This window comes from Pseudorasbora parva, chromosome 22 (assembly GCF_024679245.1).
Source record: "Pseudorasbora parva isolate DD20220531a chromosome 22, ASM2467924v1, whole genome shotgun sequence".
NCBI classification, from domain to species: Eukaryota; Metazoa; Chordata; class Actinopteri; order Cypriniformes; family Gobionidae; genus Pseudorasbora; species Pseudorasbora parva.
This window is the reverse complement of record NC_090193.1, coordinates 3,338,096-3,354,750: the sequence shown is the minus strand read 5'-3', so window position 1 is coordinate 3,354,750 and position 16,655 is coordinate 3,338,096. Positions and strand designations below refer to the sequence as shown.

The following is a 16,655-nucleotide window of genomic DNA, read 5'->3' as shown; positions in this document are numbered from 1 at the left end:
AGTTTGACACGCGATCCGAATCATGAATCAATACACTGATTCATAACCGTTTGAAACTTTATTTGACGATTGAAAACAAATCCAGAAGAGAAGACAATGCTGAATAAAGTCGTAGTTTTTGTTATTTTTGGACCCAAATGTATTTTGGATGCTTCAAGAGACTCTAATTAACCCACTGATGTCTCATATGGACTACTGTGATGATGTTTTTATTCCCTTTCTGGACATGGACAGTATAGTGTGCATACACTTGCATACGCTCTCGGACTAAATATAAAATATCTTAAACTGTGTGTGAAGATGAACGGAGGTCTTACGGGTGTGGAACGACATTAGGGTGAGGAATTAATGACATAAATTTAATTTTTTAATTTTAAGTAGCACTAAGGAATTACAGTGAAAAGCAAAGTCAAACGAGGAGAAAGAGAACCAACCCATTTCATGTGGTCCCGGACCGAGCTGCCGGGTATGTGTGACATGGTGGCAGACAGCGGTTGAGAGACAGGAGAGATGTGTAGATGAGACGTCAGTTCGGACCAAGTGTCACACAAGTCTCACCGGACTCTATCATGGGGCAGCAATGTCTTTTCTTTGTGGTGACAAAGATGAATTAGAGTTGAGACATGAGACATTCACAAAGAAAACACAGCAAATGTTCAAAGACCGATCAGAGCGGTTAAAAGCAACCACAGGCTTTTCACAGGCAGCACTTAAACACAGATTGCGTCGGATAAAGGGAGTTTGCGAGGTCTAATGCCCAAACACGCTGGCTGAGCGCCTGATGCATACGGCACAGAACATTGGTAAGTTTAAAGTCATCAGCTGATTGAATTCTGCAGGATTTTCGGGAGACGTGTGTCACACTCAACAGTATGCTGTTTGGACACACTCCCTCTCATGGAAGAAGAGAGTCTGTGTGTTTATTTCTGTGATTATAGCACGGTTTCCATCCATTTAGCACATTAACATGTTTACCGATATCACTGATGGAAATGCCAACTATTGATACTGTCGATACTTCAAAATGTCACAAAAAATTGTTTGGAAACACTTTTTGTCAAGAAATATTGGCTTTAACACAAATAAATGTCGTGTCACATGACAGAATTGCTCCTGTTAAAGCACCATTTCGCTGTAGCTCAAAGCTGAATTAAATCTATTATATTCATTTGATTAAAATGTATATTAAAGGCTTAGTTGACTTCAAAATGAAAATGTCCTGATAATTTCCTCACCCACACCTTATCCAAGATGTTCATGTGTTTCTGTCTTCAGTGGAAAAGAAATGAAGTTTTTTGAGGAAAACATTCCAGGATTTTTCTCCTCATAATGGACTTCAATGGGAACCAACGGCTGAAGGTCCAGATCAATGAGGAAGAGCTTCAGAGACTCTGATGATCCCAGAGGAATAGAGTCTGATCCAGACCAACCATCACACATTTACTACACTAATACACATTTATATACTTTTAAACCTCAAATGCTCGACTTCACAGCGATGTCATCACGTCGGAAAGGTCACATGACGGAGGTGGAAGAACGGACCCAGTGCTGAAAAACTCCCCCGCATGTTCTCCTTCAACTTTAAAATCGTCCGACATCGTTGTTTTAGCTTTATTTGTGTAAAAAGCGTTCGATTTAGTCTTTGCACGTTCGTTTTAACACTGGGTCGGTTCTTCCACCTACGTCATGTGACCTTTCCAACGTGATGACATCACACGCTGTGAAGTCGAGCATTTGAGGTTAAAAAGTATATAAATGTGTGATGGTTTGTCTGGATCAGACTCTATTCCTCTGGGATCATCAGAGTCTCTGAAGCTCTTCCTCATTGATTTGGACCTTCAGCCGTTGGTTCCCATTGAAGTCCATTATGAGGAGAAAAATCCTGGAATGTTTTCCTCAAAAAACTTCATTTCTTTTCCACTGAAGACAGAAACACATGAACATCTTGGATAAGGTGTGGGTGAGGAAATTATCAGGACATTTTCATTTTGAAGTCAACTAAGCCTTTAAAATATTTTATAACTATTGGTAAGAATAAGACGCACTTCCTCTCAAACATCATTCATCCTTATTTTTGTAATTTTGCCAGATTTTTTAAATATAATAACAGTTCATCAGATAAATAATAGCTGCACCCGTTTCTGAATATTGCTTGCTCAACAAAGACACTTGTTAATAAAAAAGTGATGTATAGAGCCTACAATTTAATAATATTTAATAAAGATTTGTTTCTAAAGGGATGAGGAAAGTCTCTAGAGCTCGTTAAATAAATGTGGCGTCTGTCAAAGAAAGGCTGTGAGTCTCACTGAAACAAATAAACACATTTATTTTCAACAAATTAGAAAAAAAAAAGTGGGTTGACTCCAAAGAGCTTAACAAATCTTAACGGCTCTACAGACCATACTCAAGTTATTATAGGCCACACAAATATAAAGTTTAGGTTCAGCTGCATCTCTGAGGGGAAAATGAGCAGAGATTTGATGTTTTTGATGGATTTGATGTTATTGAAATCTGAAACCAGAACGAATATCTTTGTTTGGTCTGAATGATCTGAATACATGCGTTCTCAACCACCTCAAACCGCGACTGCATGTTCAATATGTAAAAGATTGTTGCTTTATGACAGAACATTTTACAGTACCAACATTTTTATGGGGATACAAAAATTTGGCATTCAGGACAAATGAGCGGACGTGCCCAAACCCATGGGCTTCACCACAAAGGCCGTTCATCAGTCCTGTCAGACCAGCTGTCGCTTCACCCTCATATTTCATCATTTACTAATAGGCCTATTATTCCTGAAAATAGTAAGCAGTAAACTGGTGAATTTCAATTGTCTAATCACTGTGCACTTTACAAATGGGATGCGGAAGATATAATGTGATATACGATAAATGTAAAATTATGTATTATTTTTTTAGCGACACAACAAAAATGTATGCGATAATGCGTTTTTTTTTAGAGATGACGTCATTAGTGGACACAGTTTTATTGGTAAAAGGACAATTGGATGGAAACGGAGACGGCAGATTGCACAGTCTTTTTTTCAGCATATTCACCTTGTCGATAATAAAACAGTGGAAAAAGTGGATGGAAACTTGGCTAATGAGCACTTATCAGGATCAACTATTGGGTTATCAAAAGTATGTTAAGTTAAATACTTTTTTTACCCTACTAAACATTACACTGAACAAAATAAACTGTAATTGATTGCTTTACATGTCAGTCAGACGGCCTCTGGGCGGCCCTTGGCCAAGACCTTCTGCCTGTCTAAAGTCCAGACCTGTGAAACCTTCGTTCATCTTCAGACACAAATTAAGATATTTCTGATAAAACCCAGGAGCTCACTGACCCCTCCATAGACAGCTGTTTAATGAACACTTTCAAGGTCCAGAAAGGACGTAAAGACATCGTTACAATAGTCCATGTGACTCCAGTGGTCCAACCTTAACGTCTCCTACACCGCTTCCGTTGTAAATACAGTGTATCTCCTACGTCATCATTAGACGCATGCATCACGGTGCTCACATGAACAGCATCGGCTGCCGTAGATCTCGAGACACTGAACTGTTTACAGCTTAAAAGATAGGAGTCTGGCAAAAGCTAGACCGAAATTGTTGAAAAGTTGTTATTTTTGTTTGTTTTTGCACACAAAAAGTATTCTCATCGCTTCATAACATTAAGGTTGAACCGCTGGAGTCACATGAACTATTTTAACGATGTCTTTACTGCCTTTCTGGAACTTGAATGTAGGGATATGTTGAAAAAAAAAAAAAAATCGATTAAGAATTGGTGAATCGATTTTCATATTAATTTCTAAAGATCGAGCCGTAACTCAGAGGATCGATTTAATAATAGGCCTACATTTTCCCCGTGTATTTTAATTTGCCGCGTCATTGAATTCACGCATGCGTGCGAGGTGGAAGGACATTAAAACAACGAACATGGCAGCTTTGAAAACTACAGAAACGCCGCAGACAGAGAATACTAGAGTAGATAAACAAACTCAAGCCGAAGCTCTCGTCACAATACCGCCGCCGTGCTAAAGAAGCGCCACAAACAGACAGAGTTTTCCTCACTCTTTCTCTTCTCTCGTTCCGCCGCGGACAGAGAACACTAGTTAGACGAGCGAACTCGGGCTGCTGGATATGTCAAAAACACGGCTTACGTCACAGCTGTTCTCACTGCAGCTCTTACTGCCAAGGAAGTTGTAATGGCTGCCTTGTCATGACAGCGCGCGCCCTCTCCACAGCGCGCGTTCGCTGACTAGAGCCCTCTGGAAGGGGGATTGTTCTTTACAACCATCAATACTCCATTAATTTCCAGTTGAATGTCTATAATAATAGTATCAATATGTTGCATAACTACAGTCCTGTAATTCAGGTAACAGCTGGAAAAAATGCTTTCTTTAAAAACACTTATCTAAATCTCGAAGATCGGATAATGATAATCAATTCAAGATCTTGATAATCGGAATCGATTCTTGAAATTTGAATCGAAACCCAGCCCTAATTGAAAGTGTGGATTACATCGCTGTCTATGGAGGGGTCAGAGAGCTCTCGGATTTCTGAAATATCTGAAATATCCTTATTTGTGTCTGAAGATGAACGAAGGTCTTTAATAATAATGTATCTTTTTTATATGACTTAAAGTTTTGATAATGTATTATTATTACATTGAGACGTATTTAAACTCTACTGTACAACAGTGATATATTTGTCAAGGTCAACCAAAATTTTATTTTGATGGGTTTGCCATGAAGAGCGTTTTTGATCTGGCGGTAGTTTTACTCAAATTAAACGGTAAAATGTCCATGAAGTGACTCTCAGAGCGGTTCTAAAGATGAAGTTCATGCGCTCATGTCCTCGTATGGCAGAGATGGAAACACGCATTTCAGTGTGATGGTGTGTGTGTGTGTGTGTGTGTGTGTTTGTGGTTCTGTTCGCGGTTCAGTATTCATTTCACAGACATTAGTCTATATCCCCAGATGCGTTCTGAGGTATGGAACTGGCACTGATTGATTTAATGTGAATCTGAACTCTGTAGTACCGATGTAATACCTAACCCTAGTGTAAAAATAGCTTTTGAAGATGGCAGCATCATTATTTTATTTTTACCCAGAGATTGATGGGTCTATTAGTAAAATCTGTTGACTTTAACAATCTTTGTTTCATTATGCCAATGGTGACCATTCAAAAATGGGAACAATGTTTTGACATTGACATTTATCAACTCACACATCAGTTGTGTAAACAGAAGCTCAAGCATGTTCGCTTGATGTGCGAGGACCAGTCAGGTTCATTCTGGTGTTACACAGTGTGTTCGATCTCTTTATGAATTGTTTGCCCCCCATTTACACTGCATGGTTCAAGTGACCCAATTCCAATTTTTCCCTCTCATGTGGCAGAGATCGGATATGACATGTGAACATGTAAAAAAAAAAAAACGCATAAATTCCGATATCCTCAAATCGGATATTCCCCAGTACGGAGGGTGAATGACGTCAACTCAGGTGGACACGAACTGCGGTCAAGGACTCACGTCTTTTTTCTCCGCCTTACGAGAGCAATGTTTTGCTGACCTTTAAAAGATTTGTTGAATAATCCCTTCGTCTGCAACCATTGCATATCACAACATTTTACTTCCTTTTCCGGGTCAGAACGTCTTGGGCTGTTTCGCCAGTGCATAGCGGATGTGGGTCGCTTTTAAAAGATAATGTAAGTGGGTCGCCAAAGAAAAAAAATGGATAGAGTCACCAAATCGGAACTGTGCATTAAGACCTGCAGTGTAAATGCAGCCTTTGAAGATTAAAACTGGTAGTTGCGTAGGCTGTCAATGGAGGGACAGAAATCTCTTAGATTTTATCAAAAACATCTTCATTTAAATTCTGAATACCAACGACGGTCTTACGGGTAAGGAACAACATGACGGTGAGGAATTAAATGACAGAATCTTTATTTTTGGGTGTACTATCCCTTTAAAAAAATCAATTTAGGCACACTTTTCAAGACCCTTCAAAAAGAGAGGCATGTGTAAATCCGAGGATTTTCAACCCTGCTCAGTTGACGTGATAGTATGGAGTTGATTGAGGTGTGTTAGCTAATGGGAGAGAGCCACAAAGTGAGGAGCTGGGGGCAACATATAACGACGATTTTTCACTGCCACATGCATCAATTAATTATGTGTTTAAAAGCAAACACTGAGGACATCCATGCATGTTGTAGACTAATGAAAGAGGACAGATGGAACAAAACACACAGACATACATCAAGCATGTGAAAAACATCTCAGCGCGTTGATGTTCGCACTAAACTCCCCCGCAAACAAACACTCCTCATCTAACACGACTAATCCTTTCATTCTCGCAAGATTTGATTAATTTAAACCGCTCTAAACGTGTCACCGTATGTCTCGTATCAGTAATGTGTGCTTTAGTTCGAACTGGAGTTTATTTAAAACGCGTTGATGTGTGATAATGTGTTTCGTGTACATATGGCTTTCTATAATCCGATCTCTATCTCTCGAGGCCTGTAAAGGCGCAACAGACCACATCATCCCGAGGTATAAAAGAACAACAGCTATCGTTCGTATTGCAGCGATACATGTAGTGCGTATGAATCTTACCTTCGTGTTGCTCAATTTTTGCTCTTTTATTCCAGCTCAGGTCAGTTTACAAACACAGGAAACGCCACCGGAAAAGCTCCACGAGAACGCGCACACTGGCTGCAACGTCACTATAGTGTTCATGAGCGAAGCTACAACACGGCAGCAAATGTTATTATATAGAGAAAGTGGGAACAAAAGTGTAAAGAGGTTATGCTACATGGCCACCCTGGAGACTGTTGTAAATGTAACATAGCATCATTAGATGTGGAAAAATGCCAGATCCAATTTTTTTCTCTCTCATGACCAGATGGTACAAAATATACATTAAATGAATGTCTACATCTGAATTTCATCATGTAACGTTAGTCAGTCAAAACATGCATAACACTGATGATCTCTTCATCACGGCTCCTGTTAGTGGGTGGGATATATTAGGCAGCAAGTGAACATTTTGTCCTCAAAGTTGATGTGTTAGAAGCAGGAGAAATGGACAAGCGTAAGGATTTGAGTGAGTTTGACAAGGGCCAGATTGTGACGGCTAGACGACTGGGTCAGAGCATCTCCAAAACTGCAGCTCTTGTGGGCTGTTCCCGGTGTGGTCAGTATCTATCAAAAGTGCTCCAAGGAAGGACCAGTGGAGAACCGGCCACAGGGTCATGGGCGGCCAAGGCTCATTGATGACCGTGGGGAGCGAAGGCTGGCTCCTGTTATTGTATAGAAAAAAGTGGGAACATGGAAGAAAAATATAAAGAGGTTATGCTACATGGTCACCCTGCAGAAAAGTGTCAATGAAGATGTAATTAGCTTTTCATAATAAAATTAGCCTAATATAATAGTACAAAACATCAATGAATGGCTACTTCTGAATTTCCTCATTTAGTCAGTCAAAACAGTTGTGAAGTAATCTGTTGTGCCTCTTGAAGCTATGTTAAATATTTTTTTTTTTAAATTATGTAGCCTATGAGGCATTTGGGGAAACATTTAGTTTTTTTAGATTTGTGGAATAAAAAACATTTCTCTTTTAGAAGTGAAACCCAGAGCTACACTGGATACAAATTAAAAAAGTCATTAAAGGGTTAGTTCACACACACAAAAATAATAATAATATGTTGGACTTTTAATATACTTATAAGAGTTATATTAAGAGGTCAGAGGTCACTCGTCTGCCGGAACTACGTACGCCCACCACTACCAGAAGAAGCCAGTGATTATAGTTCATAAAGTTATAAATATGGATATTTTTCTTACACAAACACGTGGCTTTGCTTCAGAAGGCCTTTATTAACACACTGGGGCCAGTTGTTCAAAAGTAATCAGATCTGATTCCGGCTATTGGTTTGGATCCAAAAAAAAAAATCTTGAAAAAAGGTCCAAACTTGGTTTCGATGGATTAAATCATTGGTTTATGTTGTTCAAAATTTTTTGTACGATTGGGGATGACTTTGATACAATATAGGCTCTCTCTCTCTCTATATATATATATTGGTATATATATTTTTAGTTCCATATAATTCATTTAATTTTTTTAATTATAAATCTTTAAAAGTGGTCAAAAATACAAAATTTGTATCATGTAATACACACACACACATTTTTTATTTTTGCTCTTGATTAGTTTAACTTCTTGGTATTTTTCTCTGTTTGTAAACTATAGTGGCACAATAGGAGATGACCCAGTCAAAAGTTCTTTAAGAGCGAACTCCAAGTTTCTCGGGTGAAACTTTTCGCAAAAACATTGAAATATTTTTTTCCCAGCATCACATATTGTTTCCGTCACCATGTCCCTTTAGGGGCTCCGTAGGGTGTAGCACTAGTGAAACAGTTCAATAAAACAGAAGCAATCGAATTAATTACGTGTCCAATCTGAATTAAACTTAATGTTTCAGATTTTCACCTAACTTCCTTGAACTGCATAGAATAAACTATCATCTGCTTTTCTGTGGAGTTAATCCCCTAGAGTGCAACCCAAAGGTGAATGTTGTTTCTCCATTCGACAGAGAAGCATGCTCGCCCATGGTGGCCAGTCCTGGTCAAAAGGCCAGTATTGTCAAAATCCGCAGCCAGCATCCTTGAGCTCCCACCAGTTCTTCTCTGTTTGTGCCACTTCAGTTGGGAGCCCTCAGAGGTATCATCATGTTAAAAACCCTTCTGTCTGTCATCCATATCTGGATATCTTCAGTCCACAACATGTTTCACAACTCCCTTCACACTGACCACCAGGTTGTGCCATTGAGCTGCTGCCAGGTTTGTGTTATAGCACGTTAGATTTGATTTAGTAGTCCTGAATTAGATGTTTCACAGATGTTGACAGACCACAAGACAAAATAACTGCATTTACACAAATTAACCAGTTTCAAATTAGGGTTCTGAACCCTTTTTGGTTTATACACTCAAAACAATGCTGGGTTAAAACAATCCAAGTTGGGTTGAAAATGAACAATGGACAGTTGTTTTGACCCAGCAGTTGGGTTAAATGTTTGCCCAACCTGGTGGGTAGTTTTATTTGACTCAACTCATACTAACACAAAGTATGTTGGAAATTAACATGCATTAATCATTTTAATAAATGAACATTATTGATGTTTAATGCATAATTAAACAATAATAAATAGCTTCTGTTCACCAAATGTTCACCTTCTGATTACTATTATTGCCTCTAGTAATTTTGTGTCTGATTTTTAATTTCCAACCTATTTTGGGTTCATTTTAACCCAGCCATATAGTCATTTTTAAACAATAGGACAAACCCAACGATTGGGTTATTTTAGCCCAACAGTTGGGTTAAATGTTTTAAATTTAACCCAACCGCTGGGCTAAAATAAGCCGATCTTTGGGTTTGTCCATTTTCAACCCAACTTGAATTGTTTTTAACCCAGTGTTTTTTTTTTAAGTGATAGAACCATTTCCGCCAAATTTGAAAAAAGAAAATTGCGACTTTTTCCTCTGACTTTATAACTCGCAATCGTGAGGGAAAAAAGGTCTAAAAATAAAAATAATAAAAGTCGAATAAAAAGTCGCAATTTCTTTTTTCTTTTTTTGTGGCGGAAACAGACTTCCATACATCCAAGACGTTCATGACTTTCCTTCTTCAGTGGAAAAGTAATGAAGTTTTTTGAGGAAAACATTCCAGGATTTATCTCCTCATAATGGACTTCAATGGGAACCAACGGCTGAAGGTCCAAATCAATGAGGAAGAGCTTCAGAGACTCTGATGATCCCAGAGGAATAGAGTCGGATCCAGACAGACGATAAGTCATAAAAAAAAAAAAGTGACATGAATATACCTATTAACCTAAATTTCTCATCTTGCACTATGTTCTGTGGCGTGACATGGAATGTCATTGCACAATCACGGCGGAAAAGTCACGCAAGATGTAGGCAGAAGTATCACCCAAAGAGAACATGCAAAGACTAATACCAATGCCCACTCCATCTTCAACTTCAAAATCATCCAACATCATTGCTTTACCTTTTTATTTTTTTGCTAAAGGGCGTTTGTATTAGTCTTCACATGTGCTTTTGGTAATCACAGGGACGGGGTGATACTTCTGCCTACATCTAATGTGACCTTTCCGATGGGATTGCACAATCATTGGCATGTCCCAAAGCAGCCCTAGATGACGAATTTAGGTTACTAAGTATATACATTTTCAAAAACATCCTCCAGTTTCTAATATTCTCATGGTTTTCTAGCATCTTCTGGATATTTGACCCCTTTTCAAAAGTGACTGTATGAATTTTAAGACAGGGAAGACAAATGACAATTGCAATGCCTCCTGTCAGAGGTCATAATGTTATGCCTTATCGGTGTATGCCACAAGTTCAAGAGAGGCCATGGAGGGGATTCTCCACCCATCTTTGCATCCTGATAATGTAATTTATGTTGACAAACAAAATGTAATAATAAATATATCTGCAAGCAGTAATTTTGGAGTCAGAAATACGCTTATTATTTTTCAACGTCTGCTTCTGCTGTCATTTACTAAGATTTAGCCATCAATTCCAATACGACTTGAGTAAAAGTCTTTGAGTATCTGATTTTAACAGTACTTAAGTATTTTATACGCTATGTAGGCTCTAAGATGCACTAGTGCTCAACACCGAGACATGCAGTGAAAATAAGAAAATATGGGATGATTATTATTTTGCAAGAGAACTAGGAAAGGAAGAACAAACTGAAAAATGATCTGTATAAATTTTACTATGGATATATCCCAAACAGAATTGCGTAACAAGTCAAAAGAAAGATAATTATTTTTAACCTTCAGGAGAGCAGGGTGTGTCAGGTAGGATATTAAAGGAAACTCAACAATGCCAAAGGCTACAGCACTGAAAATCTCCAAAAATATTGTTTAATCAATTTAAGGAATCCTCGCTGAATTAAAGTAGGCTATGCATTGAGTGTTTTATTAGATAGGTGTACAACTGTTTACCTTAATCAACAGACAATCATTGCTATAGTTTAACATGCGGTTAGTAACTGCAAAAGCACAGAGAAGTTATCCGTAAACCCATGCTGTGTGAAATAAATTATCACCGGCAAAACTAAGATCCTTTGACCCTTTTACCACTTACAGTTATTCCGTTTTCCTCTAACTCTTTTAAATCCACTAACATCTCAGAAAAAACCTTAGCACATATGATTTGTTTTTAAGTAATTCTCTAAGATAGGGACATGTGATCAGTATTGGACCAAACATTAGGAGGTAAATTAGCCACAGAAAGATAGACAGCAATAACTTTGTGCTTTTTCTTAGTAGACCTAGAGGGGATTTACATTTTTAAAAGAGTCCTGGGAGAAAATTAGCTTCACATTCTAGATTTTCAATGAAGACCTGGTTGGACTTAAAGCTTTTGCCATCACTCATGTCACTAACCAAGTCTGTTTTACAGTTGTGACACTGAGTCTTCCAGAATTTTCTGTGCGATTATAACCGTAATTGATTTTTTTATTTTGACTTTATCCTCTGTGAGACACTTGATGCCGGCGTGGCACGCAGGTCTCACTCCGTTCCAATGGCTCTCGGCCACGCCCTGCTTGCCACATACCCACTTGCATGCAAGAGAACTCTGACTCATTTTTTTTTTTTTAATTACTGTTGTTTACTTCAGGTGTAATCTTGCCCTAACTCATGTAGATTTTGCATCTCTTCAAGAATCATCTGTACTGTTAAAGCTGAAAAGTGCTGCCCTTGCATTTTTAGGTACAGTTCATTTGAAATTCTGTGGCAATTCAATGCTCTCATTTGTTGTATCATTTGAGCTCTGGGAAGTATCTACACGTGTAAAATATGATCCACTGCAGGCAAGTTATCAGAACCCATGTGCAGTTTTATTAAATCTTACCATAAATCAAAATCCAAACATAAAACAAAGACTTGGTTTAATAAACTTAGCTTGACTAAACTCAAACTCAAACACATGTCAAAACAACGTGCGGGTACATTTCTCTCCGATACGGCAGGAGATTAAACTGAATGTGGAGGATTTGAACTGTGACGAATCTGACGATCAGGAAGTTTAAAGGGTGATGGGACACACGTTACTAAGCGGCAGAGTCCATTAAAGATGACAAAGTAGATTGTCCCACAGCTTGAATACTCTTCTGCTACACACTCAAAAGTATGTACTTTTTCTTCACAAAAAGAGTACATACTTTTAGGACGTAGTATAAGTGAGAAACATGACAGTGAACATGAAACCTCAAAAACATGAACCAACACCAAAACACCCTGTGAAAACATGTAAATAGAAGACCGGGAAATAGTTTCCCTGCAAATGTCACTTATGCTATCAACCGAAGACACTCTATGCTTCCTGGACATATGAGCAGTGATTTCACAGTAAATGTATTTTAACAAGCTGTTACTGGACATGCCACAGGTCGCCTCTTTATGCTCTTTTAAGCGGCGTATGTTCTTTAACTGTGTGACATTGTCATCACACAACAAAATGGCACATTTAAAAAAGGCTCCAGTGGTAATAGAACATAACTGAATGAACATTAAACATTAACATCTTTCCTTTTACTCAAAAACACATAAAATAACACTCTAATCCCTAAATTTACTCTCCTAATTCAGTCTCTTGCAAAGCATGCTGGGAACAACAGATTCACTGCCCAGTTTGTTCATTTCACTCAGCAATGTAAGGAGGTAGGGGCGTGGCAAAATGTAGGGGCGTGGCAAGAGGTAGGGGCGTGGCAAGAGGTAGGGGCGTGGCAAGAGGTAGGGGCTTGGCAGGAGGTAGGGGCTTGGCAGGAGGTAGGGGCTTGGCAGGAGGTAGGGGCTTGGCAGGAGGTAGGGCCTTGGCAGGAGGTAGGGGCGTGGCAAGAGGTAGGGGCTTGGCAGGAGGTAGGGGCTTGGCAGGAGGTAGGGGCTTGGCAGGAGGTAGGGGCGTGGCAAGAGGTAGGGGCTTGGCAGGAGGTAGGGGCGTGGCAAGAGGTAGGGGCTTGGCAGGAGGTAGGGACTTGGCAGGAGGTAGGGGCTTGGCAGGAGGTAGGGGCGTGGCAAGAGGTAGGGGCTTGGCAGGAGGTAGGGGCGTGGCAAGAGGTAGGGGCTTGGCAGGAGGTAGGGGCGTGGCAAGAGGTAGGGGCTTGGCAGGAGGTAGGGGCTTGGCAGGAGGTAGGGGCGTGGCAGGAGGTAGGGGCTTGGCAGGAGGTAGGGGCGTGGCAAGAGGTAGGGGCTTGGCAGGAGGTAGGGGCGTGGCAAGAGGTAAGGGCGTGGCAGGAGGTAGGGGCGTGGCAAGACGTAGGGGCGTGGCAAGAGGTAGGGGCGTGGCAGGAGGTAGGGGCGTGGCAAAATGTAGGGGCGTGGCAAGAGGTAGGGGCGTGGCAAGAGGTAGGGGCGTGGCAGGAGGTAGGGGCGTGGCAAGACGTAGGGGCGTGGCAGGAGGTAGGGGCGTGGCAAGACGTAGGGGCGTGGCAAGAGGTAGGGGCGTGGCAGGAGGTAGGGGCGTGGCAAGAGGTAGGGGCGTGGCAAGAGGTAGGGGCTTGGCAGGAGGTAGGGGCTTGGCAGGAGGTAGGGGCTTGGCAGGAGGTAGGGGCGTGGCAAGAGGTAGGGGCTTGGCAGGAGGTAGGGGCTTGGCAGGAGGTAGGGGCTTGGCAGGAGGTAGGGGCGTGGCAAGAGGTAGGGGCTTGGCAGGAGGTAGGGGCGTGGCAAGAGGTAGGGGCTTGGCAGGAGGTAGGGACTTGGCAGGAGGTAGGGGCTTGGCAGGAGGTAGGGGCGTGGCAAGAGGTAGGGGCTTGGCAGGAGGTAGGGGCGTGGCAAGAGGTAGGGGCTTGGCAGGAGGTAGGGGCGTGGCAAGAGGTAGGGGCTTGGCAGGAGGTAGGGGCTTGGCAGGAGGTAGGGGCGTGGCAGGAGGTAGGGGCTTGGCAGGAGGTAGGGGCGTGGCAAGAGGTAGGGGCTTGGCAGGAGGTATGGGCGTGGCAAGAGGTAAGGGCGTGGCAGGAGGTAGGGGCGTGGCAAGACGTAGGGGCGTGGCAAGAGGTAGGGGCGTGGCAGGAGGTAGGGGCGTGGCAAAATGTAGGGGCATGGCAGGAGGTAGGGGCGTGGCAGGAGGTAGGGGCGTGGCAGGAGGTGGGGCGTGGCAAGAGGTAGGGGCGTGGCAGGAGGTAGGGGCATGGCAAGAGGTAGGGCGTGGGGCGTGGCAGGAGGTAGGGGCGTGGTGAGAGGTTTCTCATTGGTCAAAGAAGCTTCCTCCGGGTGACTGCGTTGGCCAATCAGCAGTAACCTTAGTTTTGCTATCATATGAATAAGTGGAGGAGTGAGTTTTGACTTAGAACACAAACCTTTGATGACAAATTCAACTGACATTTTAAAAAAACTTAATTGTAAAAAAAAATTTTTTAGTTTGTTGTGCTTACTTGATTAATGTCACTTAAAAGTAGTTTATTAAACCGGTTTTACTTCATTTTATATTATATGATGAGTGTTTGATCAAACACGTATATATATGTATGCCTTTATACAGCAAAAACATTTGCTTTACCATTATTATAAAAATAATATTACTTTTAGTTTGTATGTAGCCTACTTTAAATGAAAGTACAAAATTAGTATGACTTTAATAGTAAGGAGACATTTTTATCTTTAAATTAATAATTTGTTTTTTAATTATTTTAATTTAATTATTTTTTATTTTATTATTTAGTTCAAGTACAGACATTTCAAGTATAATACAATAAAAACAATGAACACAAAGCATTGTAAATACAGCTCAAAATGTGTAAATCAGAGAATAACAATAACAAGTATAAAATGAACAATACAAATAAATACAGAAATATAAGTTTATGAATCAAGGTAGAAAACGTTTTGTTTTGTGATCTCATGTTTGAAAGGGTTTCAATACTGTGAGGTCAGTCTTATAAAAGGGAGGAGTTCTTTTATTTGTGTCATGCATATAAAACTTTGGCAAAATAATTGAATTATATAATTTTGTTTTTCAGAAAAATATGGGTTTTGGAAACAAAGTAAAATGCCATGAAGTTCTACATTCTAATACTAGGAATTACTATTTTAGGAATATCTATTTTAAAGTCAGTCCAAAATGAAATAGAAAAAAGGGCAATACAAAAATAAATGTTTAATATAGTCAGGTGATGAGTTAAAAAAGTGCATTTATCACAAACAGTATGAATGTTTTTTAATGATTGATCCTAAAAAAGTTGCGGTGACAAAGTCCCGTAACCCATGCCATACAGAAGGTTTTTCCGAAGGTAACATACCCTGCGTCTCAATGAGCTCCCTAGTTCACTAGTCAGGGCACTGATCAGGACATAAGTCAATGGGCTGACTCCCTGATCAGTGCCCTGACTACTGAAATAGGGAGCTCATTGAGACGCACCCATACTTTTGAATGCATTCTTAATATCATTATTGCTTTTTTACAGTGAAAGAAATGTATTTTTTCTTGTGTAATTATTTGTGTAATTATAGTGATTCAGTTTATGGCTCGCTTTTATGCGGATCAGGAAGCTTTTCGCGTCCTGGTCATAGACTGTAAAAAGACGAAAAAGACCTCGTGGCACGCCCCATTCCTTTCCGACCTCATGGCACGACCATTGCTCCAGTCTGCAGTTCCCTCTACTTGCCAAAATGTATATATTTAAGTTCACTTAACTTGGTGCTTGTGTTCACTGTACTTAAATTTTTAAGCTCACCAAACTGGGTACAACAGAAGTTCAGTACACCATGCAAAAGTACTTAAGTATCAAAGTAAATTTCCTTTTTATGCCAATGCATTATTTTATTATTGTTGTATAAATGCACACTGTTATCATGGTTTAAGTCAAACAGTGATGCTCCATCTGACGTACTACTATACAACTAACTTAAACTCATTTAAATACTTGTATATAAGTTACAAAGCTCTTTACAAAGCTGCTGTCACTTTAAGGCCAAATGAACAGATCCTATACACTGATACACATCTGATACTGTCCCAACTTTACTCTTCTCTTTCTCCCAGATGTTTATATTGTTAATATTTTATAAGACATGCACCAAGTGTATGTCAACTAAACTAATCGTGATATTTTTTTAAAAAACTGAAACATACTTTCAAAGTATGGCTATGGGTACACACACTGTGCCTAAGAACCGTCTTCTTCTATTTTGCTATGAACTGATCAGTGTTCAAAAAAAGTTGGGAAAATCTATATCACCCTATAAGTGATTCCTGACAGACTGTCTGAAACAACAAAAAAAAAAAAAAAAAAAAAAAAAAAAAAAAAACGGGGGGTGGGGGTTGGCTAATGGGGCTTAAGCCCCGAATGTTTTGTCAAAAGCCCCGAATCTTTTAGTAAAAAATAATAATAATAATAATTTTGTTTAATTTCCTTTCCTTCAAATTTCTTGTTGCTTGATCAGACGGAAATGAGTGAAAAGACAGGTATGGTTGTTTTTGGGTACAACACGAACAACCCGGGACACAACAAAAACTCCTGTTTTTTGACTCACCCATTTTTGCATTTCCCACTAGCTACTACTACGATAACAGGAAGTGTCTTTGCACGTCCTTAACTAACTTCCGGTTAAAAATGC

General features: G+C 40.0%; 2 protein-coding genes across 24 annotated transcripts in view; both read right to left on the bottom strand.

The window, feature by feature from the left end:
• Window positions 1-6,779, bottom strand: part of znf740a (zinc finger protein 740a) — a 54,053-nt gene extending 47,274 nt beyond the window's left edge. For 22 of the 23 annotated variants that reach the window (XM_067432245.1, XM_067432253.1, XM_067432256.1 and 19 more), the window contains exons 1-2: window positions 6,628-6,779; window positions 435-589 (exon numbers count right to left, since the gene is read on the bottom strand). In XM_067432245.1, coding sequence (XP_067288346.1) covers window positions 435-479 — 45 coding nt within the window. In that variant the 5' untranslated portion in view covers window positions 480-589; window positions 6,628-6,779. The remainder of the gene's footprint in view (window positions 1-434; window positions 590-6,627) is intronic. The other variant, XM_067432247.1, reaches the window with a different exon arrangement.
• A 5,965-nt stretch (window positions 6,780-12,744) lies between these two features.
• On the bottom strand, window positions 12,745-14,142 carry LOC137058860 (uncharacterized). The gene has a single exon (XM_067432361.1). It carries the CDS (start codon window positions 14,140-14,142, stop codon window positions 12,745-12,747), a length of 1,398 nt encoding a protein of 465 aa, XP_067288462.1.
• Between the last annotated feature and the right edge of the window lie 2,513 nt (window positions 14,143-16,655).